This window comes from Rhipicephalus sanguineus, chromosome 2 (genome assembly GCF_013339695.2).
Source record: "Rhipicephalus sanguineus isolate Rsan-2018 chromosome 2, BIME_Rsan_1.4, whole genome shotgun sequence".
Lineage (NCBI taxonomy): Eukaryota > Metazoa > Arthropoda > Arachnida > Ixodida > Ixodidae > Rhipicephalus > Rhipicephalus sanguineus.
Genome location: NC_051177.1, coordinates 200,423,771 through 200,450,148, shown reverse-complemented (window position 1 = coordinate 200,450,148; position 26,378 = coordinate 200,423,771). Strand labels below are relative to the sequence as shown.

At 50.8% G+C, this 26,378-nt stretch overlaps 1 protein-coding gene and 3 non-coding genes across 4 annotated transcripts; 3 read left to right on the top strand and 1 right to left on the bottom strand.

The window, feature by feature from the left end:
- Positions 1 to 4,427: 4,427 nt before the first annotated feature.
- On the top strand, positions 4,428 to 4,498 carry Trnag-gcc (transfer RNA glycine (anticodon GCC)). Its single transcript has one exon. It is a non-coding gene; the product is annotated as a tRNA-Gly (tRNA).
- Positions 4,499 to 4,799: 301 nt separating this feature from the next.
- Trnag-gcc (transfer RNA glycine (anticodon GCC)) lies at positions 4,800 to 4,870 on the top strand. The gene has a single exon. It is a non-coding gene; the product is annotated as a tRNA-Gly (tRNA).
- Positions 4,871 to 16,106: 11,236 nt separating this feature from the next.
- On the bottom strand, positions 16,107 to 18,327 carry LOC125757435 (uncharacterized). The gene is given in 2 exon segments (XM_049413028.1): positions 16,107 to 17,048; positions 17,050 to 18,327. Coding segments are annotated over 2 exon segments (2,205 nt in total). The 5' UTR covers positions 18,313 to 18,327.
- A 6,429-nt stretch (positions 18,328 to 24,756) lies between these two features.
- Positions 24,757 to 24,827, top strand: Trnag-gcc (transfer RNA glycine (anticodon GCC)). Its single transcript has one exon. It is a non-coding gene; the product is annotated as a tRNA-Gly (tRNA).
- The last annotated feature ends 1,551 nt before the right edge of the window (positions 24,828 to 26,378 follow it).

Here is a 26,378-nt window from a genome sequence, read left to right as displayed (position 1 = left end):
GAAAAATTTAGAAGGGTGCGAACGCGTCCCTCGTCCTCCCTTTCCCCGGACCCTGGCTACACCATTGGACCATTGCAAAACGAGGTGAGCTCCAGAAAGCTGTCGGAGGGGGAGGATCAATTCATCGACCAAAAAAAAAACAAAGACGGTGGCTTTCGGCTTCGAATTGTCTTAGGTGAATGCATAAGGGAATTTGTGAGCGTTTTCGCTTTTTTTAACAATGTACTTCTCCGCGAAATCACCTAAACCTAAAGGTTATAAAGGCAGTTTAGGACAAGTAGTTTTCAACGGGAACCACATAATACAATGAAATCTCGTTTAGACGGCATGCTTTTAGTTGGGCGATGCGAAGAGAAGAGAAACTCCGTTGGTAATAACAGAGTGTACGTGTACTTTGCTAGTCCAGCATGAAAGGTAGACGATTGCTTCAAAACAGCATTGTCACATCGCAGAGGTGCGCTACAAAACTCCGTAGTATTAGAAGAAGAATAAATTTTATTGAGGGAAAGGGAAGGGGTCTAGGAGCTAGATGGGTGGGGCCCCATGTCCAAGGCTCCACTGGCTTGTGCCGCCAGCCGGACATGGTCCAGAAGCGCTAGTTGCACCTCCGGGTCCGAGCTAGCGAGGAGTGCCTCCCATTGCTCCAAAGAGTTTTCTATGTTGTACTTATGCTGTAGGCAGTTGAGGTTATTTGGCCTTTTACTGCAACCCCATGAGATATGGTAGAGGGTTGGTGGCGAGTCGCGACACCACGGACAATCGCGCCCATACAACGTCGGAAAAATTTTGTGCAATCGCAACAAATTTGGATAGACCCCCGTTTGAACTCTACGGAGGTCCACTGCGTCTTCCCCTTTAAGAGATTTGTGGGGGACGCCATATTTCTGCCGTGCGCATCGCTGATGAGCAAGAAGCTCTCGCGGAGCCATCCGAGCAGGGTCACTGTCTTCCTCCTGGCGAAGGCCATCGTGTGTAGTGTGGGGTGGTGGTAATTGGGAGGCAGGCTGGTGCTCCGCTCGGTTCGTGAGCGCTCGAGCTAGAGCGTCCGCCCTCTCCTTACCCTCTAGGCCTGCATGTCCCGGGCACCAGACCAACCTATAAGTGTTTTTCAATTCGTTTCCCAAGAGGTTGCAAATCTTTAATGGGAGACGGCCTTTCGTAAACAGTCGGCACGCCTCTTGCGAATCCAAGATTATGGTGATGTACGCCTGCCCGACACTTCGCTCTCGATTTTTAATCGCCAGTGCGATGGCGAAACACTCGGCCTTGGCGATCGAAGACGTGTACAGGGATGCGCTGGATACCATGCTTTTCGTGTCGCTGCTCACTATTGTGACTACCGAGCGCTTCTAATTATATCTGGAAGCGTCCACGTATAGCACGTTCTCATTGCCTCGGACTAATTTCCTGATCCATTTGATGCGCTCCTTTCTCCTTTCTTTATGTCGTTCTTTGGTCTTGTTCCTAGGGATTGGAGCGATCGAGATATGCCTTCGGACTGGTTCTGGTATTTCTACCAGCCCCTCGTCCAAGTTTTGCGGATGCGGTGGATCCCGCCCTTATCAGGATCTGCCTTCCCGACTTCGTCTGGCTGAGACGGCTCCTCTGAGAAATTAATGTAGCTGCCTTCAGCTCGGCGTACGTGTTATGCACGCCGATCTCGAGCAGCGTGTCTGTCGGAGTGCCTATTGGTAAGCCCAATGCCGCCTTGTAAGCCCCTCTTATGATAGAGTCCGCTTGCCCTTCCTCGCTCATGTTGAGCGTGTGGAATGGTAAGCTGTAAGTCAACTTGCTCATTACGAGCGCCTGCACTAAACGCACAGTGTCGCTTTCCTTCATGCCCTTTATGTGGAAGGTGATCCTCTGAATCATCCGAGCCACTTGTTTGGTTGCTGATTTAAGGAGACCGATAGTGTGATTTGCCCCACCGTTGCTCTGAACCCCGTAGCCCAAGATACGAGCGACGGTGACCTCTTTAATTTTCTGATTTTCGATTTCAATTTCTATTGTCCCGTTACTTTTGTAGCGTTTGCTATGTATTCGGATCACTTCCGACTTTTCGGGGGCGCAACTGAGTTTTCTACGGCCAGTGCCGCCTCCTGCAGAGTCTGCTCCCTGCTGGCCAGAGACCCCCGCGTGGCCGACAGAGTGATTTCATCCGCATAGAGGGTATAACCCAGCTGCGGGACACAGTGCAAGGCTCGTGCGAGTCTACGCATGGCGATGTTGAACAGCAGAGGAGATATAATTGCTCCTTGAGGCGTTCCCTTGTTTGGCATTCGGAAAGGTTCAGACCCAACGCGTGAAATAGCAATTGTTGCCTTCCTCTCCGTGAGAAAATCCCGTATATAGTTAAATATGTTTTCCCCGCCACCAATTATATTTAGCTCTGAAAGTATGGAAGATCCCGTAGTATTAACTTTTCCAGTACCAGTAAAAAAACGTAAGCCCTTACTCTTCCAGGCGAATGTATTTTTCGAGAACGCAAAGAATGAAGAAGTGTAGTTGATGTACATGCAAAACATACATTCACAAAAAAAAAGCCTACGATGGCAGTTTTTTAAAATGGTGTTTTAAATACAGTTTCAATTCATTTGAAATCGAATTTATGTGAAGTTAAATCTCTCGCCTGCTGTTTTGATTTCTACACTCAATTTTCTTTCAGGCACGCTCAAAGTAATGAAGCTTTTTAATATGAAGGCCATGCAACAAATAGGCGCAGAAATCTGGAATGGATCTTACCCTTACTGCAAGAATTACTCCATTTGGTCCAGAGAATACATAAAATGCTTTGTCCAGCAGGCTGCTTTCCCTGGACAACACGTCTGCTGCACATGCCCAATGGGAGACCGTAACAACTCAGTCGTCGACTCGAGGGTGAAGTGAGTAAATATTGTTGCGATATCACTATATTGACCCTTCAGGGGCATTTTTAACAGCGAAGGTGTTCTTAGTCGAAGCTTCCCTGTCCGTTGGCGTAGCGCGCCTGGTCACGGGATCTTGCGGCGTCACAAAAGTGGGACTCGGTAGGAGAGGAAGGGCTGCGCCATGTTAAGATGAGCGAGGGCGAGTCTCAGTGGAGAGGGTGAACCAATGAGAGGAGCACAAATATGGGCGAAGTAGATCTTGACGAAGGCGGCCATTAGCTTCGCTGTTTTTACAGTGTTCGCGAAGTGGAGATGGTCGCATTCGTTTTTCTTTCTTTTGGTGCTTTCACATACTTGATGGTCAGGTGAAACACTTGGCTGGTTAACACGGGGTGAAACACCTCTACAATTCATGAGACGATCAGGTGGAACAGTTGCCGGCTACGTATGCCAGGCTAACCCTGCCTGCTGCAACATCACAAGCACCACCACCGCCACTATAGAAGTCAATGGCCGTCAACTGGGATGATCCGCAGACGCAACGCGTTTCTGTGAAGATGTTGTATACCATTCGACTAGTCTTACCAGAGGGCAGCCCTTTCCTCGTACTGTTCATCAAATTAAGAACGTTCCAGCTTTTCAAAAGACCTCTTTTTCTAAAATTAATTATTTCGTTGATGCACACCTTGTCTACTTAGTTTTTTCGTTTTGCCCTGTACAGCGCATCAAAAGAACAAAGTAATCTCTGGCATATGCACAGTACATACGTACCTTAAGCTTTGCAAAATTTATTTTGTAAGTGATCTGTGCGGTGGTTTCATAGCATCAGTTAATGAATGATAACACCCTAAGTTAAGCTGCGGCGAAAAGTTCTACTGCTGTGTCATTCAGTGTGAGGGACTCGGTGAGGCGTGGACATAGCTCTAAAAGAGGATAGACTTTGCCTTGGGGCAAACTGCAGGTATACATTTTCTTAGTATTCCGTTCGCCAAAATTATGAGTTCATCTTCGTCAGTTCCTTAAAACAACAAATCGGTATCGTCTGCGCAAATACTCCAATTAGTCGAATCATCAATATTCACAACGTCATTTATATGGATGTATAAGTAGACCTCCGTGAATGTCCATCCATTTAAGAAGCGGACGGTGGCCGAGGCCAATTTATGACTATTTTTCTTCATATCGTTATTTATCTTTTTTTTGCTACTTTTGTTTTTGACCGATATCTTTTACGAAGGCTTTTTTGGCGGTCCACGGTTGACCGTTGTCCACTGCATATGGCGCGCGCGAATGGTCGGATACCACTTCGACCCGGATGCAAAGCCAGCAGTAATTTATTTCAGGTAAAGCATGTCTGCATTCATTGAGTGTAGCAAAATACAGGAGATGGAGCCAGAATGGTTGTCAAGGTTTGAACCTCTGGCAACCATTAAATATTTTTATAAGGACAACATCAGGCCAATGGGACTGATAGCAATGCTTGTTCTTTTTTATTGTATTATGTGAGTGTGCAATGATTGCCCTGTACAATATCCAAGCCAGGCAATAAATAAAAAAATTGCGTCGGTGGTTCAGTGGTAGAATACTCGCCTGCCACGCGGGTGGCCCGAGTTCAGTTCCCGGCCGACGCACTTATTTTTTATTTAGAAAATGTGTGGAGTATTGTGCTACTAACAGCGCAAAAAAGGACGAAGGACCAGGAAGAAACACAGACAAGCGCTGGCTTTTTTGCGCCCTTTTTTGCGCTGTTAGTAACATTATGGATCACCAACTTGCCCAGCGAATCGCTCTCTTGAGTATTGTGCAATAACAATGCCGTGAGAGCAGGTGGCCCGGGTTCGATTCCCGGCCGACGAATATATTTTTTTTTATTATGAAAGTGTGTGGAGTATTGCGCAATAACAATGCCGTGAGAGCAGGTCGGAGCACATCGCGTCGGTGGTTCAGTGGTAGAATACTCGCCTGCCACGCGGGTGGCCCGGGTTCGTTCCCCGGCCGACGCACTTATTTTAGGGGCGAAGCTCCTTAAAGCGGCACCCGTTCGTCCCTCGTAGTGCGTAACCAGTCGTAACGCTAGTACCAGATCTTGACCTCCAAGGTGGTGCCGGTGGGATATTTCTCCTGTGCGTTGTTGAACAATAAAAAATTCGCAGCGTGCGCGTTAACTAAAAGCCGACTTCTTCTGTCTCTCATTCCCATTAGCAGCCATTGTTTACCTTCAAGGTAGTGCCTGGTGAGATTTCTCCTGTGCGTGATTAAACAATAAAATTTTTGTTCAAAACGCCGTTGATTGATGAAATAAACCAACGAAAGACGCCAGATGTTTTCTGAAAGCAAGACGAAAAGACGCCAGATGTTTCTAAAGCAAAACGAAAAGACGCCAGCTGCTTAACGAAAGACGCCAGATGTTTTCTAAAGCAATCGTTTTCTAAACAATGAAAATTCACAGCGTACATGTAAAATTAAAGTGAGCTGCAAGTCGTCATAACTCTCATCAAACCTTTAGTATAAACGCGCCCGATCTCACGTCGGTGATGATGTACTGTGAAAATTCACGGAAGATTCACGGTTTACCGATGAACCTCCGCAGCTTCGCCCACTCATCATCATTCACTCCGTGGATATGCTGTGACTTTTTTTATTTAGAAAGTGTGTGGAGTATTGCGCAATAACAATGCCATGAGAGCCGTACTGAGTGCGCCGCGTCGGTGGTTCAGTGGGATTCCCCTTCCGGCCACCGTAGTGAACGGACGTGGGTGACATGTGCTCCGCTATCAACGGAGCGGCTTCAGCGGCCCAACAGGGCCGCGGTACCAGGACAACTGTCAACGATTCCACGGATTATCAGGTGTTTTTGCCACAGCTACCCACTGGGCGAGTTGTTTTGAACACTTTGTTTTTACATGCCGACGTGAGTGCAAGGCCGTATCGTGTGGAACACTTCAGGGACATGCTGGCGAGTTTGATGATGATGATGATAACAACTTTATTGTTCCGCCAGAAAAGGAGGCCCCCTACTCCCCGTCCTCGGCACACAGGCCTAGGCAACGGGGGCCGGCACCTCCGCGATTAGAAGCAGGCGAAGAGGTCTTGACTCCTCGCGGCTTCTTCCGCCAGGCGGATGGCTTGTTGCTGTGAAGCGGGTTCCTCGCTCCGCAGCAGGGCTTCCCAGGCCTCTCTACAATTGATATTTGATTTAGCCCCTGGGGAGCTACCACACTCCCAGATTATGTGGTCGAGGGTCCCTCTCGCCCCACAGTGCTTGCACCTATCGTTTGGCCTATCATCTTTCTGAACATGATATGCCCAGACCGGGTTTACAAAATTGCCAGCTTGCAGGCGCCGCCATGCGACTGCCTCCCTATTGTTCAGGCTTTTACACGGTGGTGGCACCACTCTGCGAAGTAGCCGATAATTTTCAACGATTTCGGTGTAACTTTGCAGACGCTCGTCCATGTTCTGGCAGTCGGGCGGCTCCACAGTCACCCGGAAGTAGAGAGCTTGGGCTAACTCGTGGGCCGCCTCGTTGCCAGGAACGGACGTGTGTGCTGGGGTCCAAATTAGGCTGATTTTTCTGTTCAGCCGTCTACCGGACAGAACCCTTGCCGCTTCAGACGAGATCCGACCTTTTCCAAAATTCCAGATGGCCGTTTTGCTATCGCTAATTATAAAATGAGCTTCCGTTCCAACGCAAGCGAGCGCTATTGCAGGTTCTTCAGCCGTCTCCGTGTTGCGGCTTCTAATGGTGGCGGCCGATACGGGGGCACCTTGGCCGTCGACCATCGAGGCGACCGCCGCGCCCGACTTGCCACTTCCCGCGTCCACGTACGCAACCAACTTGTGGTCCATTGGTCCAAAGCGTTTGATTAGAGTTTGCGCTCTCTTTTCCCTCCTCTCTGCATGGAATATGGGATGCATGTTTCGAGGGAGGGGGAAATAATTAGATTTTCTCGGCAGTCTTTCGGCATGTTTGATTTGCCTCGTGGTCCCCTATCGGTTTGAAGGCCTACCGTATCGAGGATAGCTCTGCCTGTGGTCGTTCGGCTTAGGCGATCGAGCTGTGAAATTTTAACAGCCTCCGCTATTTCGTCCCAAGTATTGTGCACTCCCATAGAGAGAAGCTTCTCTGTGGAGGTGCTGATTGGTAAGCCTAAGGCCCTTTTTATGCACCGTCGAATGAGCGAGTCGAGTTTCCTCTTCTCCTCAGACCTGATGCCCAAGAAAGGCGTGGCATAGCTCACACGGCTTAATACGTATGCTTGGGTTAGTTTGAGCAAGCTTCTTTCCTTCAGGCCACGACCTTTCAGCGCAACCCTTCTAAATAATCCAAGGGCTTGCGTTGCAAATCCCTCCAGTTTTTTATTATCCCATCATTATGTCCATTCTCTTGAATGAATAGTCCTAAGATTCTGATTTGGTTCACTTTTGGGACGGGTTTCCCCTCTACTTTAATATCAAATTCCGAGCTGTGCTTGCAACGGAGTGACTTTGGGTTATAGACGAATAGTTCCGATTTTTGCGGAGAGCATGAAAGACCCCTACTGGCAGCATAGTTTACGACAGTGTCCGCCGCCACCTGCAGGCGCTCCTCGATGCTTGCATCGCTCCCCTGGTTTGTCCAGAGGGTGATGTCATCCGCGTACATACTGAATTTTAGTCCCTCTATGTTTTTCAATGCGTCGGGGAGGCCCCGCATCGCCACATTGAATAGGAACGGAGAGAGAACCGAGCCCTGCGGCGTACCCCTGCTCCCTAAGTGAATTGGTGGCGATTCAATGTTTTGGAACTTTAAGCAGGCAGTTCTGTCTGACAAAAAATCCTTAATGTAATCGTATGTTCGTGCTCCTATCCCGATTTCTTGAAGACCGCGGAGGATAGCATCGTGTGTAACATTATCAAAGGCCTTGGTCAAGTCCAGGCTAAGAATTACTTTAGCGTCTCTGGAACGCGATTCGATTATATCGTGTTTGAGTCGGAGCATCACGTCCTGCGTGCACAAGCCCGGTCGGAAGCCAACCATCTCGTGCGGCCACAGGTCGTTTTCTTCCATGAAGTGCGTCAGTCGGGTCTGAACTACGCGCTCCATCAGTTTCCCTATGCACGAGGTTAGAGAAATAGGTCTTAGATTTTCTATTTTCGGCGGTTTGCCTGGCTTTGGAATTAGAATTACAGTTGCCGACTTCCACTGGCTGGGTAGCACGCCTTTAGTCCAAATTTCTTGCATGTACTCTGTCAGAGCGCTGATGGAAGCGTCGTCGAGGTTTCTTAAAATTTTGTTTGTTATCCCGTCAGGTCCCGGGGCGGATTTCGTCTTCAGTCCCAATATTTCAGCCCTAACCTCCGCCTCCGTGAAGGGTGCGTCGAGCTCCTCATTGGGAGCCCCGTTATATTCCGGGAGGGCGGTACAGCGAGTATCACCAATGTACAGGGCGGTTAGCTTGTTCATAAATTCCGCGTCTGTTCCTTCAAACGCGTGCCTGGCTTTTGACAGTCTAATTCCCGATTGGGTTTTCGAGTTGGTCGGGTTTAACAGGTGTCTCAGCAGACCCCACGTTTTGGCAAGGCTCATGCCCCCCTCCATCTCATCGCATCTGCTGCACCAATTCTGTTCGCATAATTTGATCGCATAATTTTCAATATTTTTGTTATGTCTGGCAATCCTCCTTCTAAGATTACGGTTCCATTTTTGTTGCTTTAGTTTGCGCTCCATACAACGTTTCGCCTCCCACATGTGAAGGAGTTTGCTATCGGCTATTTCAGGGGCATCGTCTCCGTCAAGCGTCTTAGTTGCCTCTTCAACGTGACGCGCGAGGGTCTTTGTCCACTTATCTATGTTTTCGATCTTATCTGTGGCAGATTGATCTCTCTTATCTCTAAATAACTCCCAGTCCGTGATCCTCGGTTGACGCGCACGACGCGTCTTCACCCCCTTTTTAAGAATCAAGGCCAAAATGAAATGATCACTACCGAAATTGCACTCCGAATTTGTCCATTTCAGATCTGTCACATTCTTGGAGAAGGTCAGGTCAGGGGAGGTGTCGGCGCACACGCTGTTACCCACCCTTGACGGACTACTAGGGTCCGTGTGTAGGGTGAGGCCGAGCTCGTGCGCGTCCTCCCATAGCTGCCTGCCTTTTGGATCCTGTTTAGAGTAGCCCCATTCCGGGTGCGCTGCATTAAAATCACCCACTATTAACAAGGGGTTCGTCCCGGCTGCCTCAATCGCTTTGCGAAACAGGGCCCTGAAACTCACCTTTCTCTGCCGCGGTGTTTAAGAGGAATACGCTCGGTTCATCTTTCCGGCCCGTAAGAATTTCTAAGAGTACTGCCTCAATTTCTCTCGAGTTGACTTCGTGCTCGATCGCCGCAATGTTCCGCTTAATCAACGTTGTGACGCGAGATTTATCTCCTTTGTCACTGGAAAACGCTTGATATCCCGAAAGTTTTGCTGCCTTGCCCGACTCCTGTAGGGCTATAGCTAGCGGTTTCTCATCTAATAGCGTCAAGTGTTGTTGCACTAACGCTCGCTTGCATTGGAAGCCGCGACAGTTCCACTGCCAGATCAAAGACTCACTTGGTGCGCCTCTGGCCATGTTGGAGCTGGTCAAAATTTTCCTCCGCTTTTAATTGCCATTCTCCGATGGCAACTTATTCTGCCCTGTGCTTTTGTGCTTCGCCGGTAAGGCCGTGAATCTGACTTTGAGTCTGTTGTGTTGCTCCCATAATTTGGGCCATGAAAGAATCGAATTTAGCATCGATTTTGGCTTCTAATCGTTTCTCTAGTGCCACCAACGGATCAACGTCTTCCCCTTTGCGTTTCATTGGGGGTGGTCTAGCTGATTCTACGATCATCTTTTCCTCTTCCGGTGCTGCAGGTTGCGCAGGATGTGCAGCCACAGGGGCCGGGGGGATGGGTTTAGATACCAATTTGGGTTGCACATTTTGGGGGGAGGGGGAGCCCGTGCGCGCCTGCAGTTTTGGTCTATGAAGCTCCTGAGTGAGCTTTTCGATGACCTCTTTAAGCGCCCCAACCTCTTTCCGTAATTTATCGATCTCCTCGGCCTGCTTATCATTTGCCTGGGAAACCCCACTGCCAAAGCTTACACTGTTTTGGTCCTTGCTTTGGCTCCGCTTCCTTGGCCACGGTTGCGCCGGGTCTCTGGAGCTCGATCTCTCCCTGGGTCGGGATCCAGAGCGGCCCCGCGTGTGGGAGCTCGAGCGGCCATGCTGCTTCTCCGTGGTCTCCTCCAGCCTCGGGAAGGAGTCCGTTGTGGCACAAAAGTCTTCGTGGTCGCGCCTCTCCTTAGAACGACCCCGGGGAGTCCCCTCAGCGGTCTCCCCAGCTGGCTGCTGTTTCTGAAGTTGCTGCTGTTGTCGCATGTTGTTCTTACGTTCCAACTGCTTTTTCTTCACCTCGTAGGGGACGCGGTAAAGTTCTCTGCATTTTCTGTCACCGAGCGAGTGTCCTTTCCCGCACAGTTGGCACTTGGGCTCACATGAATGGCCTTGTGGCGGTTGCTCCATGCCACAGCCACGACATTTCACTTTCGCGGGGTCCGGGCAGACGTCATCGCGGTGTCCGAGCCGTCCGCAGGCGATGAAAACTTCGTATTTCTTGCGGTAAATTACGCAGCCTTGCGCCATGGGTGTGAGTCGCACCCACCGTGGCACCTCTTTGTCTTCAAAAAATATCAAAACTGTTCTTGATGTTTTTCCAAGTCTTCTTACTCCCAGGACCGGAGGATTCCCGTAGGTTCGCAGCCGCTGCAAGATATCGGCGTCGGAGTACGTCAAAGGGACTTCATGCACGACGCCTTTTCCGCAGTCCTCCGGCATAGCGACGTACGTAGTCACTTCGATCTTTTCCCCTTCGAACACGAGGAGCTTCAAGTCGGCGTATTTTCTCTTGCTTTCTGCGTTGATGGTGGCGACGAGAATGGTATGCTGTTTCGAATTCATCGAGAAGACGTCCTCTCCAGCCGCGTCTAGGCTGACGCCCGCCGCGCAGAGTATTGCGTCAGCCAGATAGGCACTTCCATATTTCAGCAGACGTACGAAGCCACCGCGAGGTCTCATGATGATCTTTTCGGTACCGTCTGGAATTCGGGCAGTTTGCCTTTCAACCGACTTCGCCGCTATCTTTCTCCCTGCGCGTTTGTCAGCGGCGCGCTGCCGCTCGATGTCGCGTTCCGCCTGGCGTTCCATTTGGCGTGCCTCGTTGTTCTCTAGGGGGGCCGCTTTCCCCTTTTTTTTTGCTAACGTACCACTGTCCCGGCAGGTTAAATTCTTCCGGATCGATGTCCGTACCTTCCACGGTCTCCATCATGGCTAACGCGGTCTCCGGGCGTAGCCGCCGGCGGTGGCTGCTCGCCGATAGGCCGGGCGGTAGGGTTAGGCTGAGCTCACCATGCGGCGCGTCGCACACTTCGAAGACCCATAAGACGAGAAAAACGAGGACCCACCTCGAAAATGATGATATCCTCGGTGCCTGTTCGTCAAGGCCTGACCTTGGGGCTAGAGTCCAACAAACCGACGAAACGAACTGGTGCTCGAGCGGCCGTAGTCGACGGAGCCCATCGAACGCACGTCCGCTCTACTTCGCGTCTCCCGAAGGAATCCTGGCGAGTTTGAAGTTGCTTTCTGACGTGGTTGCGCTAGGGGCGTATCAGATGAGCCACGTATGGGCGGTGACATTCGAGAGTGCCGATGCTGTGAAAGAAATGTTGCGAGCAAAAGAAGTCAAGGTGAAGGAGCACCGCTGCCTGCTCATTGATCCTGGAAACCAAGCTATACGCATAAAAGTGCATTGGTTGCTTCACAACCTACTAGACGAGGATGTGTGCGAGGCCTTGGCACCCTACGGCACTGTTAAGGAGATTACGCGGGAGCGGTGGCGTGTTCATGGCCTACAATACAAGGGCTCTTCGACACGGCTTGTCAGCCTTGTGCTGAAGAAAGGCCTAACCGTGGACGACGTGCCGCACTTGCTACGCGTCGCCGGCGAGCAGTTGTCGCTCCAGGCAGAGCTGCGCTCTGTCTTCGGTGCAGGAATACTGGGCATATACGCCGTGAATGTCGCGTTCCACGCTGCGCACTCTGCCGACGTTATGGACACGACGAGTCGCAATGCGTTAGGACGTATGCGAACGTGACAGGCCCTGCAGCAAAGGAGGAAGTGGCGGAACAGCTTATGGACGAAGCCGACGTCGAAGAAGTGTGTCCTGGTGGCACGCCGAAGGCGAAATCACAGGTCACGCCCCCTGTGCAAACGCCCCGTGAGGAACCTGTCGCGAGGAAAGCGACAGAGACCAGTGAACCAGGAAAAGAAAGCAAAGGGGACGATAGACAAGGCCAAGCAAAGGAAGACAGCGACTCGCAAAAGGCATCGAACGCCGTGGCGCTGGTCAGCGAAGGACCCCACACTGATGAAATGGACGCAGCCTCCTCATGCGGGAATGTAACAAAACGGACTTATGACCAAGCAGCTGGTGAATACCAAAAAGGGGACCCTACAAGCGAGGAACCACCACCAAAGGCGGCGATCACGCGACGGCCGATCTTCCGACCGAAGCCGAACATTCCGCCGGATAGAAAACCGGCGGGCTTGGAGCTCAAGTAAGACGTTAGCCCAGGCCTTTCATGGCGCATGGGTGATGAACCGCGCACTATGGATAACAAGACGAGCAGGCTGTTGTGCTGCGTATCTAAGGTACGCATCCAATTCACAAGTGTAAAACGCAGTTCTGTACGGTTGGCTTATTGTACGCGGAATTTCAATCTTTGGGTTGCTTTTGCGCGCGAGGGGTTTGTTGAACCGTGCGATTAGTCTGTTTCAAATCATTATGGTAGTGGATTTGGTTAGAGGACTGCGTGTTGCCACCGTTAACGTTCGCGGTCTTGCCGCAAGACGAAAGCAGTGCCAAGTTAATCGCCTGTGTGCTGATAAGGAACTGGATCTTGTAGCAATACAAGAAACAAAGGTTGAAAGCGAAGAACAGACTGATCGCATGGTGGCCCCATTTAGAACACGGACGCGGACGTCAAGGCTCGGCCCTACAGGGTAGAAGACTTTCGCGACGCTCTGGCTCAACATTCCGTACTGCCCGAGGTAGTCGCCTTGGGGGCGTACCGCATGAGCCATGTGTGGGCGGTCACCTTCAAGGAAGCTGAAACGGTGAAGAAGCTGGTCAGCATCGGTGAACTGCAAGTTAAAAGCAAGCGCTGTATCGGCATCGACCCGGCCAACAGGGACGTCCGAATGAAGGTGCACTGGTTGCTCCACAGTGTGCCTGACGAGGACGTGCGCCTTGCCTTCACGCTTTTCTGTAAAGTCACCGACATCGTCAGGGAGCGCTGGAGGGCCGAGGGATTGACCGACAAAGGGTCTACAACGAGGTTTGTGACTCTCAAGCTGCACTCCGGCGTCAAAATCGACGACTTGCCACACCAGTTAAGTGTGTCTGGTGAGCACGCCCTTGTTGTTGTGCCGGGCAGTGCTCCGCTCTGCCTTCGCTGCCGGGGCACGGGCCACGTCCGCCGTGAGTGCCGCATTCCGCGATGTGGCTTTCGTCGGTGATTCGGTCACGAAGACGGCCAGTGTGAACGAACGTACGCCAGCGTGACAGGGCCCGGGGGCAGTGACGACACCACCGACCTGCTCATGGACGAGACTGACTTGGAAGAGGCGATGCCTCAGGCAAACGCCCGTGAAACACATCCATCTACATCGTCCTCTGTTCCGGAGGGCGAGCGTGATAAGCGGCAAGTCGACGAAGTCTCCAAGGACCAGCATGAGCCGGTCAAAGGCGCCGACACTGCACCGGCTAGACGGGATACGCCCCCAGAGGTGCAGCCTCCGGTGAGCGTGATTGAATGCGGCGAGAAGTGTATGGTTTCTTCACACGGCGAAGGGAGCCCGATGGCCGGAAAGCGGCCGCATGAGAGGACCGTCGACAGTGAGTCGCAGCGGGACGATGGTGGAGGCTGCGAGCCACCGACGAAAACGCCAAGTGTAAGACTCTCTCCATTTAGACCGCGACCTAACATTCCGGGCGAACCACGGCGGGCGGGCAATCCGCCTTCGAAAGAGATAGTTTTTATGTCGGGTAAAAAGAGGGAGGAGTGGGGTTGCACCGAAAATGGTGCAGGAAAAAAATCGCAGCATATCCACGGGGTGAATGATGATGAGTGGGGCGAAGCTACGGAGGGAATCATCTGTAAACCGTGAAACTCTTCCGTGAAATGCGCCCAGTACATAATATAAAGAGTGTGAAACATCGTGTATATATTAAACATCAAACTTTTATTGTACTGTTGGTTTACGTGGTCCCTTCATTATCACTTGTGATCGGTGAAATGCAAGGAAGAAGTCCGCTCCCGAGCGAAAGAGCGCCAAGAGCGACCGCATTCCCCGCTCGCCCTGTGCGAATTAAAGGCAAGGCTAGAGGGAAGACAGGACGCGCGTTCCACGACGCGAGGTCGGTAGCATGCCCAACGAAAGCCAACGGAACGCGATCGTGCAAGTGCTCCGGCTTCGCATCGCCTCATGGTTCCATTTAGCGTCCCAAAACCAAACATATTGCTCAAGGTGTGCCTTGCGTTTCTCGTAGAAATAATTTCTTTATCATGTACATTCAGACGAAAAGTTGAAAGCTCACTAGAGTGTATCGCCCGCAAAGTATGTCTTTTAGTGTGATTTAACTCTCGTACGGCAGGGTCCTCGCGCCGTTGCCGGTCCACCTCGCCCGTTGACGATCGGGCGAGGTGGCTAAATACAACTACTACTACTACACTTTAAGAAAAACATCTGGCGTTCTTTCGTTCTGCTTTTACAAAACATCTGGCGTCTTTCGTTGGTTTATTTCATCAATCAACGGCGTTTTGAACAAAATTTTTATTGTTTAATCACGCACAGGAGAAATCTCACCAGGCACTACCTTGGAGGTAAACAATGGCTGCTAATGGCAATGAGAGACAGAAGAAGTCGGCTTTTAGCTAACACTTACACTTCTACTTCTACTAACGTTTCCTACTGGAACATGCCAATGGCTGCTAATGGGGAATGAGAGACAGAAGAATTCGGCTTTTAGTTAACGCGCACGCTGCGAATTTTTTATTGTTCAACAACGCACAGGAGAAATCTCCCACCGGCACCACCTTGGAGGTCAAAGCGTAAGACTTGTTACTCACTACTACGACCACGACGACTACGAGGGACGAACGGGTGCCGCCTTAAGGAGCTTCGCCCCTAAAAGCTGCATAGTGGATCACTTTGTTTGCTCTGCTCTACAAACGCGACAACTTTACGGCCACTGGCCGGGTTCTGTTTTGCGGTGTCATCCGCGAGAAGAATACCGCAATAAGTTTCACCTCTGGTTTGTTCTTCGCAACGGACACCATTCGGAAGGGCAACCTCCTTTGCAGCCATGGCCCAGCTAACAAAAGCGACTTTGCGCGTAGCAACCCTGAATGTACGAGGGTTAAGCGCTAGAAGGCGACAGTGCCAATTAAGCCGCTTACTGCTCGAAAATGGTTTGGACTTGGTCGCAGTTCAGGAGACCAAAATAGAAAGCCAGGAGGTTGCCGACCGAATGGTGTCCGTTTTTCATCCTAATTTCAATATACATTTTTGTCACGCTGTTGGCAATTCGGGCGGCTGTGCTGTTTTCATAAGTAATGACTTTGGTAGTTGCGTACAAACGGTTGAGTCGTGCCAGTCTGGCCGCCTTTTAGTGGTAGATTTTAGTCTTTCGGGTACGAGTTACCGCGTTGTCTGTGCTTACGCACCGAATGTCGAAAGAGATCGCACAATTCTTTTTTGAAAGGTTTCTAACGTATCTAAACTGTGAAATAGTGCTATTACTCCTAGGCGATTTCAACTGTGTTTGTGCAGCTGAAGACCGGTCCAAAAAGAGCCGTATTCACGATAAGAGCGCCGAGTTGTTATCGGAGATAGTACATGATCGCGGTTTAGATGACGTGGGCTGCGTTTTTTCCAACGGTACTCGCCCGACTTATACCCATTTTCAGCGAGATAGCCATGCAAGACTGGACAGAATCTATGCCTCAGCCGAACTTGTTGTGCTGTGCACTGCGTACGAAGAATGAATGAATGAAACCGCGTTTATTCCACTTTGAAATGCGCCGAAGGCGCTGCGGTGGAAAAGGGGGGAGGGGTTATTATGGTAGAAGGAAGTGGTAGAGCTGCCTCCGCTTTATTAAAGGACGTTCTGGAGGCGGCTAAGTGGCGGCCGCTTCAAACTTTTGGCTGTCGCGGAGCCGATCGCCGACCGGTGGTGCCGCCGGGTCCTGGAGGAACAAGAGGAGTGCTCGCCAGAGCTCGATGGCCCGATCCGGAAGTGTGGGATCCGGACAGGCCCATGTCCGGAGAGAGGAAGGCCAGGGTCCCCGCTTTATGGTGGCCAGGGCACGAACCCGGGGTGAGATGTAGAGGGGGCACTCCCAACACAGGTGGTTGAGGTCCGAACGGCAGTTGCATGTGGAACAGACACCGGTTACGGGTGGTGGTGTGCCGCCCCTGTGAAATCGGTTAAGCAAGAAAGGAGTAAGGAGTGTTCCTGTCTGAATTCTCCGAAGCAACACAGACTCTCGTCGTGTAAATACCTTCGACGGAATCGACGGTATCAAGAGTGGATTGCCCACTACTGTGAGGTAAGCGGCACGACGTTGTTCAGTAATATGCTTTTCTGCGATCGGATCTGCTAGCTTGGGTGTGGTAGCTAGAAGAGGAAATTGAGTATAAGAGGCTCTGGCTAGCGCGGTGGAGAGATGAGCACGCGCTAATCTGTGAGCCTTCTCGTTTCCGGGGATACCACAATGTGCGGGGACCCAGAGGATGGTGACTTCGTGACCGCATTCGCGGAGTAGGCGCGCCTGGTGCCGGATCTTCTGCAGTACAGGGTCTGTGTAAAGAACGTTAGCACATGCCCGATGGGCAGCCTGTGAGTCTGTGTACACACGATGATGAACGGGTTCAGTTTCAGATGCAGTTTCGAGGGCCCACTCCAAATAATCTAGGATGGCCACTAGCTCTGCTCGGGTGCTGTACATGGCTTCTGCTGATACATGATGGCGTCGGTTCTGATTTCCGTTTGTCTGGTCGTACCACGCAGTGGCATAACAAGTGTTACTGGTGCCGTCTGTAGGAAGTGCAGCGTCCGTTGTATATAATGCGTCCAGTCAAAGGGAGGGAACTCGTAGCCTTAGCATGCCTCTTGGCGTAGGCGAGGCGCCGCACTCGCTGATTAGGATCCATATTGAGTGGTAGTGGCTTGCCATCGGTGAGTACCGTGATTTCCCATGGCGGCGTTTTGTTGGGCAAAATGGAAAGTGTATGGATGTCATACCCGAGGAGCATGAGTGTGTGTCGCCCGGCGTTTGTTGCACGAAGCCTCGTCTCCTGTGTTTGGATGTGCATGTCGATGAGCTCGGGCAGGTTGTTGAGCTTGCTACAGCTCTTGAGCGCATCGAGGTGTGTGTACCTTGGAAGTCCAGTAACAATGCGTTTGGCCTCGTTGAGTAACCGGTCGAGCGCGAGCATTTGCGTACGGTTGACCGGATGATACGGCAGTCCATACATGATACGAGAGACGAGAAAAGCTTGAGCAAACTGCCGCATTTCACGTTCGTTGACTCCACGAGTACGGTAAGAGATTCTGCGTAAAGCGTGCAGGATTTGTCTGCTTGTCTTCGTAACGCGTTGGAACCAAGTGCTCGCTGTGCAATTCTCATCTAAGTGCATACCAAGTATTCGGATAGTAGATTTCCGCGTTATGGGTCGATTGCCGATGTAAAGTTTAAACGACCGCTTTTCTTCCTGTTTGACAGAGGTGGATCGGCCCCCATGAATGACGACGAACTCTATTTTGTCTGGGGCTGTTTGTAAGCCTGTTTCCAGTGCGTAGTCGTGAATAATGTTGAGGGCTCTTTGTAAGACATCCTCCTGCTCACCGATGGATCCTTGATGTGTCCACACGGTGACATCGTCGGCATACACCGCATGTTTGAGGCCCGATACGTCGGCAAGGCGTCTTGGTAGCTGGTGCATAGCTATATTAAACAGAGTGGGTGAAATCACCGAGCCCTGAAGAACACCTACGTGGTTCATTCGCATGGCACTGGCGTCTTGGCCAATTTCGACTTGGTAACTTCGCCCTTCTAGGAAACCCGCTATGAAGTTGTACATTTTCCCTCTAAGGCCAAGGGCACGTGCCTTGTTCATGATCGTACTGTGTGGGACGCCATCGAATGCCTTGCGTATGTCCACTCCGACAGCAGCCCGTGGGTGCACCGAATTAGCGTCGAGGACATCATCTTTTAGGCGCAGGAGTATATCTTGAGTGGATAGCCCTGGGCGAAATCCGTACATTGTTGGGGCCAAAAGCTCGCGTTCTTCAAGGTGCCACATCAAGCGAGTGTTGACCATGCTCTCTATTACTTTACAAACACACGAGGTTAAAGAGATCGGACGGAGGTTGGATAAGGTATGCGGTGGTTTACCAGGCTTAGAAATGGGCTTGACCACCGAAAACTTCCATGTGGAGGGCAGAATCCCAGTATCCCAGATGCGGTTAAACTCTTCCAGAAGAGCGCGTTTATGCTCAAGGGGCATATTGCGTAGATGAGCAACGCACACCTCATCGGCTCCTGGAGTACTACGTGCGTTAGCGTGCTGCAAGGCGTGCTCCAGCTCGAGCATGGTGAAGGGACTATTCAGTGGATCGCTGTCTTCAGAACTGTCGTCCTTCAGGTACGTGGTGTCTGTGGGGTGAGACGTCTGCGGGAAAAACACTTGAGCGGACTGTTCGGCGAGCTCCTGAGCGCTGACGCCTTCCCGCAGGGCCACACGAGCCGCGCCGTTGTAGGTCTTGCGCTGTCCGAGAAGAGAGAGCAGGATGGCCCAAACCTTTGATGTGTGAGTCTGCCTGTTGATGGATTCACAGATTACCATCCAGCGGTCTGACGCGAGTGTAGTCGTATATTCCTCGATGATACGCTGTATTTTGCGCAACCGTGCTTTGTGGTGTGCAGCGTGGCTAGACCGTCTGTACTGGGAGAGAATCCGTAGCCTTCTATTCCATAAGGTGAGGAGATGTCTGTCGGGCTCTGGATGGTCAAAAGGAACCCTCAGGTTCTTCGTGGCTTTCCGCTTTGCTGCGCATAGCTGTGATACCAGACGGTCAATGTTCTTGGATGGAGGCTGCTGCTGCAGGAACTCGCGGTATTTGTCCCAGTGTAGTGACTTAGCCGTGTAGTGGCGTTTGGCTTCTTCGTATTGGCGTAGCCTGTGCGAAAATGTATGAGTATCGGAAAGTGGTCGCTTCCCATACAATCGTCCAGCACCTCCCATCGAAATAGCTGTGGACGGGTGCTCCAGGTAAGATCTGGTGACGTGTCTGCTTGGCGAGCTATCTGTGCCAGCCTCGTGTGTGTTTGGGGCATATTGAGAAGTGTCAGCCTGTACTCCCAGGCATCTTACATGATGCGCCTGCCGCGCGGGCTACATTGGTTGTATCCCCAGGCGACATGCTGAGAGTTGAAGTCCCCGCACAACACTATGGTGTCTTGTGAATAGAGCTTCTTAAAGTGGGAGATGAAGCTGAGATCTACCGGCGCCTTATTAGCTTTATTCCTTGTGTTCTCGGGCACCACGTAGACGCAGAAGATGAGGAGTGTACGCTGTGATGAGACTTCCACCCGGCAACCGACAACGCTAAGAGTGGTGCTGCATCATGGTTGCGTATCTAATTGCACGTGTGTAGCTCCCCGCCGCACGTACAATGCCGTCTTCGTGGGAGCAGCTAGGTCTTCAGACGGGGCGTAGCCGTCATAGCCCATTATTTTAAGCACGGGGCCGTTGACTTCTTGAAGGGCAATGACTAATGAACTGGTGTTGTCTTGTTTGCTGACGAACCGCGTGGTTATTTCAGCCCTCTTGTTACGACACGAACGGCAGTTCCACTGCAGGACAGTCGCCCATGGAGATGATTTTGCAAAGCTAGCCATTGTAAGGCTTCGTTGCATGAGGAGCAATGGAGTTTTATGGTACCAAAGGCGTACGCATTACATGTGCTCCTGAGGTTGTCGCCGAATTTGCGCCAAGAGAGCATAATACGCTCCATGATGGTGTGGACGCACTTTTCAATGGCCCGGCTAATAAGCTGTTCAACTTTTTCATGGATGGACTTCTCTATTTGTGCCATACGGTTTTCAAGACGCCGCTCGATATCCTGAACTATCGTTGGGGCAGGAAAATGTAGGTAGTCATTGGGAGGCGGAAGGCTCGTTGACTGAGCTGCATCCCTTCGAGGATGCTTCGGCTGTGCACCTGAGGCAGGTTGCGACAACGAGGACGCGAGTGTTGAGCATGAGGGATGCGGTTCTCCATTGCTACCACCATTAGTTAGGTGAGCGTTTGCTTGTGTGGCTACATCTGCGAAGGTGATTTTCCTGCTGACTTCTGACTGTGCAGCTGGAGGTGCCGGTGGCCCGGTGTAGAGACTCTGGCGCGTTGGCTTGAGGATGGTTCTAGGAGAATCTTGTTCTGTCTCGGGATTGCGGCGCTGACGCCCCTGCGCTGCTCTTTTTTTTTTGCGTTGCCTTTTGGCAGCCGGCTTGCGTTTGTGTTCAATTTTCTTATTTACTTCTCGTCTGTTTGGACAGTTTGTAGTTGTGGCCAAGTGACAACCACCACAGCTGCGGCACTTCGGTTCCGCGTTCGGGCAGTGTGTGCCCTCTTCGTGTTGCCGCAGGCCACATGTAGAGCATCTTGCTGCCACAGTATTAGGGATTGCTCCTTGTGATGCCAAATCTTGTGGCAGATATCACAAACGGACACTCGTGCCCGGTACGGAAAAACACGGATAGTAAATGACCGCAGGCCGACCTTATAGGTTAAGCTGTTACCTTCAAATATGACCATGGCAGTGCCTTTGTCACCGAGTGGGCGTGCCTGTAGGATTTTGCACTTGCGGCAGTGCAATGATTTCATTAGTTCCTCGGAAGTCATGTCTCCCGCGTTTCGAATAATGCCTCGGATTTGATCCTGACTAACCGCTTCGTATGCGTGAAAGGGCACGTTTTTTCCGCTGAGTGGCAGAGATGCTATCGCAAGAAGGGCGTTGCGCACCTCGGGTTCAGCCGCGTCGACAGCTAGCAGGTTGCTACGGCCTAAATAGCGAACAGTGAACTCCGGCAGTGGGTCTTCCTCAGAGAGATCGAGATGAGCCGAAATGTGGCGCGTTATGACTCTGTCTAGTCGTATGAACTGCTCATCCATGATGCGGCACGGCTGCTTAGGCCGAAGTATGATGGTGTGCGGATATTTGCGCGGGGAGCCTGAGCTCGGCGTCGGTGCGACCGTCGCACGGTTTTGCTGTTTACGTCGATAGCTTACTGGTATCCAACTGCCATCTTCGTCCTGGTGACGAGCGGAAGCCGGGAGCATGTGACTTGCGCGTCTCGCGTGGGAAAAATCCCCGGGCACGTTAGTGTACTCTCGTTCGGGCGTCGGCAAGAGCGAGCCTCGCGCGTGTTTTTCTCTATTTGGCGCGGTAGAGATAATGCGAGCTTGACGAGAAGCATTGTCAGACTTGCCTTCAATGTTATTCTGTCCCTCGAGCTCCCGGAGGGGGGCGAATTGGTTGGTGTCCGGTAGCAGCAGCACCCTTGAACGCATGACAACGGCGGCCGAGTTCCTCGTTGAAGTCGGCGGCTCGACCAAGGCAGTCAGGTTGTCTGGAGCATGTACGTCCATATCCTCGGGTAGTGGCACGTCAGTTGGAAGCACGGACGAGTGCGGAGTGGCCATGAAAGCACGAAACTTGGACGCGGTTAATACTAGCAGCAATGGCCGCCGGCGGCAAGCCGAACGGCGGTGCCGCCGACGAGCTCAGAAAACAGCGTCCTAGATAACAGTCGCTGCAGATGGGAGATAACGCACAGACCAGCAGCGAGCGCAGCAACAGCTGCGGTGATGGCTTGACAGCTAAGCGCCGGCCAAGTAGTCGATATCGACGGATCGCGCTCGAAACGTGTCCGCTCACATCGGACGCTGGCGAGCGAATCGTACGAAGTGAAATCTATTTCCTTCAGCGACCACTGTTTGGTTATAGCCGGCTTTGGCAGAGTGCAGGCGAAACCGCATTTAAATTGGAACCTGTGGAAATTTAATGTGAAGCTCCTAGAGGACGATGATTTCGTAAGCGTAGTAACCGACGAACTGGAGAAGCTACACGCTTCGCAGTCAATAAATCTCGCTGCTGAATGGGAGGAGTTTAAACAAAGAGTCAAAATGGCTGCCATAGAAAGAAGTAGCATCCTCAAGCATAAGCGGAACCAAAGCGAGCGTGAGCTTCGTGAGCGCCCCGAATACTTCACCTGCATGGAAAACATCCACCCTGGTGTTTTAGGAAGGAAATGAGAGACGTGAAGAGTCAACTGGAGCAAATTGATGCTGAGAAGTACAAGGCCGCGATAATACGAACCAGAGCGGAAAAATTGTGGGTCGGTGAAAGGCCAACAAAACGCGCGTTGTCTGATGAAATATGCGTGCCAGAAAGAAATACGTCAAATAGCTAGTGGCAACGATGTCACGTCGGATAGGAAGGTCATCATGCGCGTGATAGCCGATCATTTGACTTATCTGCTTGGATAACAAAGGAACACTATGGAAGGGTTTCGGGAGAAATTTTTCCTTTTATGCCGAGGCTAGACGACGAAGTTAAAGCACGTTTAGAGGTGCAGATTTCTCTACGAGAAATTGAGGACGCAATCGGCGACTTGACTCTGGGCAAGGCGCCCGGGCCGATGGCCTAGGTGCCGCCTTCTATAAATCTTTTAAATTTAAGGTAGCTCCTGTGTTGCTTGGGGTTTTCGCTGAAGCTTACGACCGTAAGCGAGTTCCGCTTTCATTCAGAAGGTCGCACGTTGTGCTGATACCCAAGAGTGATGACCCCGAAAAACGTCTCTCCGTGGGATCTTATCGTCCTATCAGCCTCACCAACGTGGACTAAAAAATATTTTTGAAAGTATTAGCCAAAACACTCCAGGGGGTATTGCAAAGCTGGTAGGGCCACATCAGACTTGCGGTATTAAAGGCCGCAGCATAGCGACGAACACTCACATCGCACGAAGTGTTCTTGAATGTTGTGACGTTCTAGGCGAGCGCGTGGCATTGATGCAGCTCGACCTGGCGAAAGCTTTTGACCGAGTCTCGCACGAGGTTTTATTGGACATTCCCAAATATTCAAATGTTGGCCATGTAATACTACAAGGCGTCAGAATGGCGTACATGGACTGCACCATGCGTATTATAGTAAACGGGGAACTTACGGAGAGCGTGAACGTCCGCTCCTCAGTGAGGCAGGGATGTCCTTTGTCGCCTTTGCTCTTTTCACTTTATCTCAAACCGTTCTGTTTGGCCATTGACCACACGGAAGCTATTACGGGCTTCAGGCTGGAGACAGCACACGTCAATGTTTTGGCTTACGCACATGATTTTGCTGTGTTCTGCTCAGACAGGGAGAGCATCAAACAAGCCACTAATATTGTATGCGACTTTTTGTGACTGCACCGGTGCCCAAATAAACTGGGATAAGAGTTACGGGTTTTGGCATGGCGACTGGGATGTTACGCCAGAGCATTACTCTCGGTTACGTTGGTCGGCAATTCCAACACGTTACGAAGGCGTGCCACTTGAATCTTATCGTGATCCAGAAGCGCACTGGTCTGACCAGGCGCGAAGTGCAAAAGGAAAGTCTACTGCGTGGCATGGCAGGCAATTGTCTATTTTTTCACGAGTCACTGTCTGCAACATTTTTCTGATCTCCAAAATCTGGTATGTGATGAATGGGTTATGTGCATCACGAGTTAGCACACAAAAACTTCACCGCGTTCTTGCTGTTTTTATTTGGGCGTCCACTTGGGAGCGTAATAGCAGAATGAATTTGTTCCGCCCTGTCAAGAAAGATGGCCTTGGTCTTGTTCATCTGTTTTTGCGACAGGTTGTGTCGCGATTTATGTATTTACGGGATCCAAATCAGCCGTTCCTCCGCACTATCATACAAACGAGGCTACGGCGACTACTCCCGGAACTTATAGCGTCGTCCCGCGAAATGATCAGCAGTTCTGTAACCGGGTACCTGCGCAAGGTGGTTCTCTCGTTCAGGTTGCTGAACGCACGATTTTCTTTACATTGTTTATTTAATGTTAAGAAGAAAAAGCTATATAAGGACCTAGTGGAAAACATGCTCCCAGAGCCATTGTACCGTTTCTCACATCGCGGAGGCGCAGGACAGTTTGTGCTCAAACGAGTAAAGAAAATGCCTATACAACCATCAGTTGAAACATCCTTCTTTCATTTGCACACAAACACACTCGCTGTTAAAACCTGGCTCCAAGATAAAGGCATCTTTACAACCTGGACCACTGACTGCATCTTATGTAAGAAACCGGAAACGATTGAACACGTATTTCTAGACTGTTGGGGCCCAATATTTCATTGGGATGTGCTTCAACGCACATTAAAGAAACAACTACCTTATGACCATTATGGCAGTCGTTTCATGCCGGTAGACGTATCGGGTGCTTTCCGTACGATGTTATCATGGTCCTGGGACTTCACGCCATGAGGAAAACGAGAACGCAATTTCAGCATGTTGATAAAGATATACGCCCTGTTCGCGAACATTTCATTGAAAGTGTCGTGCGCCTACGAGATGTGTATCGCGCTCTTGCCGATCCGCCAGACTGGATCTCCGTACTTGATGTATTGGTATGCGTGAAAAGATTTTAATCCCGCGGTAGCCAAAGTCTGGCTGCCAGGTTTTATGCCTTGTAATATATGATTTCGGCAATAAAGAAAAAAAAAGTGTCGGTGATTCAGTGGTAAAATACTCGCCTGCCATGCGGGTGGCCCGGGTTCGATTCCCGGCCGACGCAGTTAATTTTTTTTTACATAGGCTATGGATTATTGCGCAAGAAACCATGCCATGGATACGGGGCTAAACACAGAGCGTCGGTTGTTCTGTGAGTTCAAGTGTGCAAAAAATGCACCGTGTTTTTGCCGTATTCATATGGGCTTCGAGTTGGGAGAGGGCAAGCAGAACCATTTTGTTTCGTTCCGTCCGCAGTGGTGGGCTAGGTCTGTCACGTTTTTTTATCAGACAAATTATCTCTCGTTTTCTTTTTTTGCGTCAGCAGCCAAACGATTTTCTGCGCACAGTGATTCAAGTTCGACTGGGGAAAGCACTGCCGCAATTTATTGTAACTTCCGCAGATATGGCGGGAGGAAGTGTCACTGGCTATTTGCGTGAAGTGGTTGATTCCTTCCGTTTTTTATACACTCGCTTTTCAATGAAGTATTTTTGCTCCGTGACAAGAAAAACACTGTACAGACATTTAGTTGATACAATGTTACCGATACCTTTGTACAGGTCTGTAAACTGGTGAGGCCACGGAGACGATGTAAAGCGAGTTGGCTTGCCAAGGCTGGCTGCTAGACGTAATGCTACCTCCTTTCTTTTTCTTTCCTCCATGCGTGAGGCGAAAGGATCACGGTCACTACTTTTTTCGTGTAGTAACCATTACTACGTATAGTTTACAAGTCCGCAATGAGAAAGGTAGTAACCGCTACTAGTTGCGGTAGTAACGGCGAGGGTAGTAACGGTTACTAACTGCATTTACTAATAGGGTAGTAACATATGTGAAGCTTAAGCTTTACATATTAGTAAAGCAAAGTTTGTTAGTACTACAACCTTTTGTTTTAAGAGTGTACGTCTCAGTGACCGCGCGGCGGATCGTTTCGCTTAGTGCGCGGTTTTTTATCGTTTGCCTTGCGCTTATGCCGAAGAAGAATCGTTCAGGACATTCTGCAGCCTGCAGCGAAGCAGTGTTGACTGGGGAACTCGGGTCCTCCGTGTCTGCAGTGTCGCACGTAATGGGCGGACCAACTTCGCGCGAGATTTGGAAACATAACTCGCCTGTTATGAAGTGACGCCCGCACACAGGGACGTTGTTGAGTGTTCCTGCTTATGCGCGCATGAGCCATGGGCTCCGCTTCTCGGACAGCTCTTTCGTGCGGTCGCACGGGTTTGTGATCACCTTTGGCAAACAGTACGTCCGCACGTCTGGCTCTTCTAACAGCGAAAATGTTAAAACTATCATCATCATAAACGGGTATGTGCCACAGAAATTTGGAAAATCTCACTACTCACCACTGGTCCACTAAAAATGAAGAAGGCAGAAACTATCATCGTCATAAATGGGCATGTGCCACAGAAAAAGCGCAAATCGCAGTACTCACCACTGGTACACTAAAAATGAAGAAGGCAACAGTTAGCCCAACACCAAATGGCTGCGTAGCGACGGCGGCGAGCCGAAGACCCCGAGTACGCGTGCAATGAGGGAATACTAGAGAACGGGAAAGGCAATGGCGGCTGCGAGAAGACCCGGAAGCGATGGAAGGCCTACGCCAACGACGACAGGCCCGTA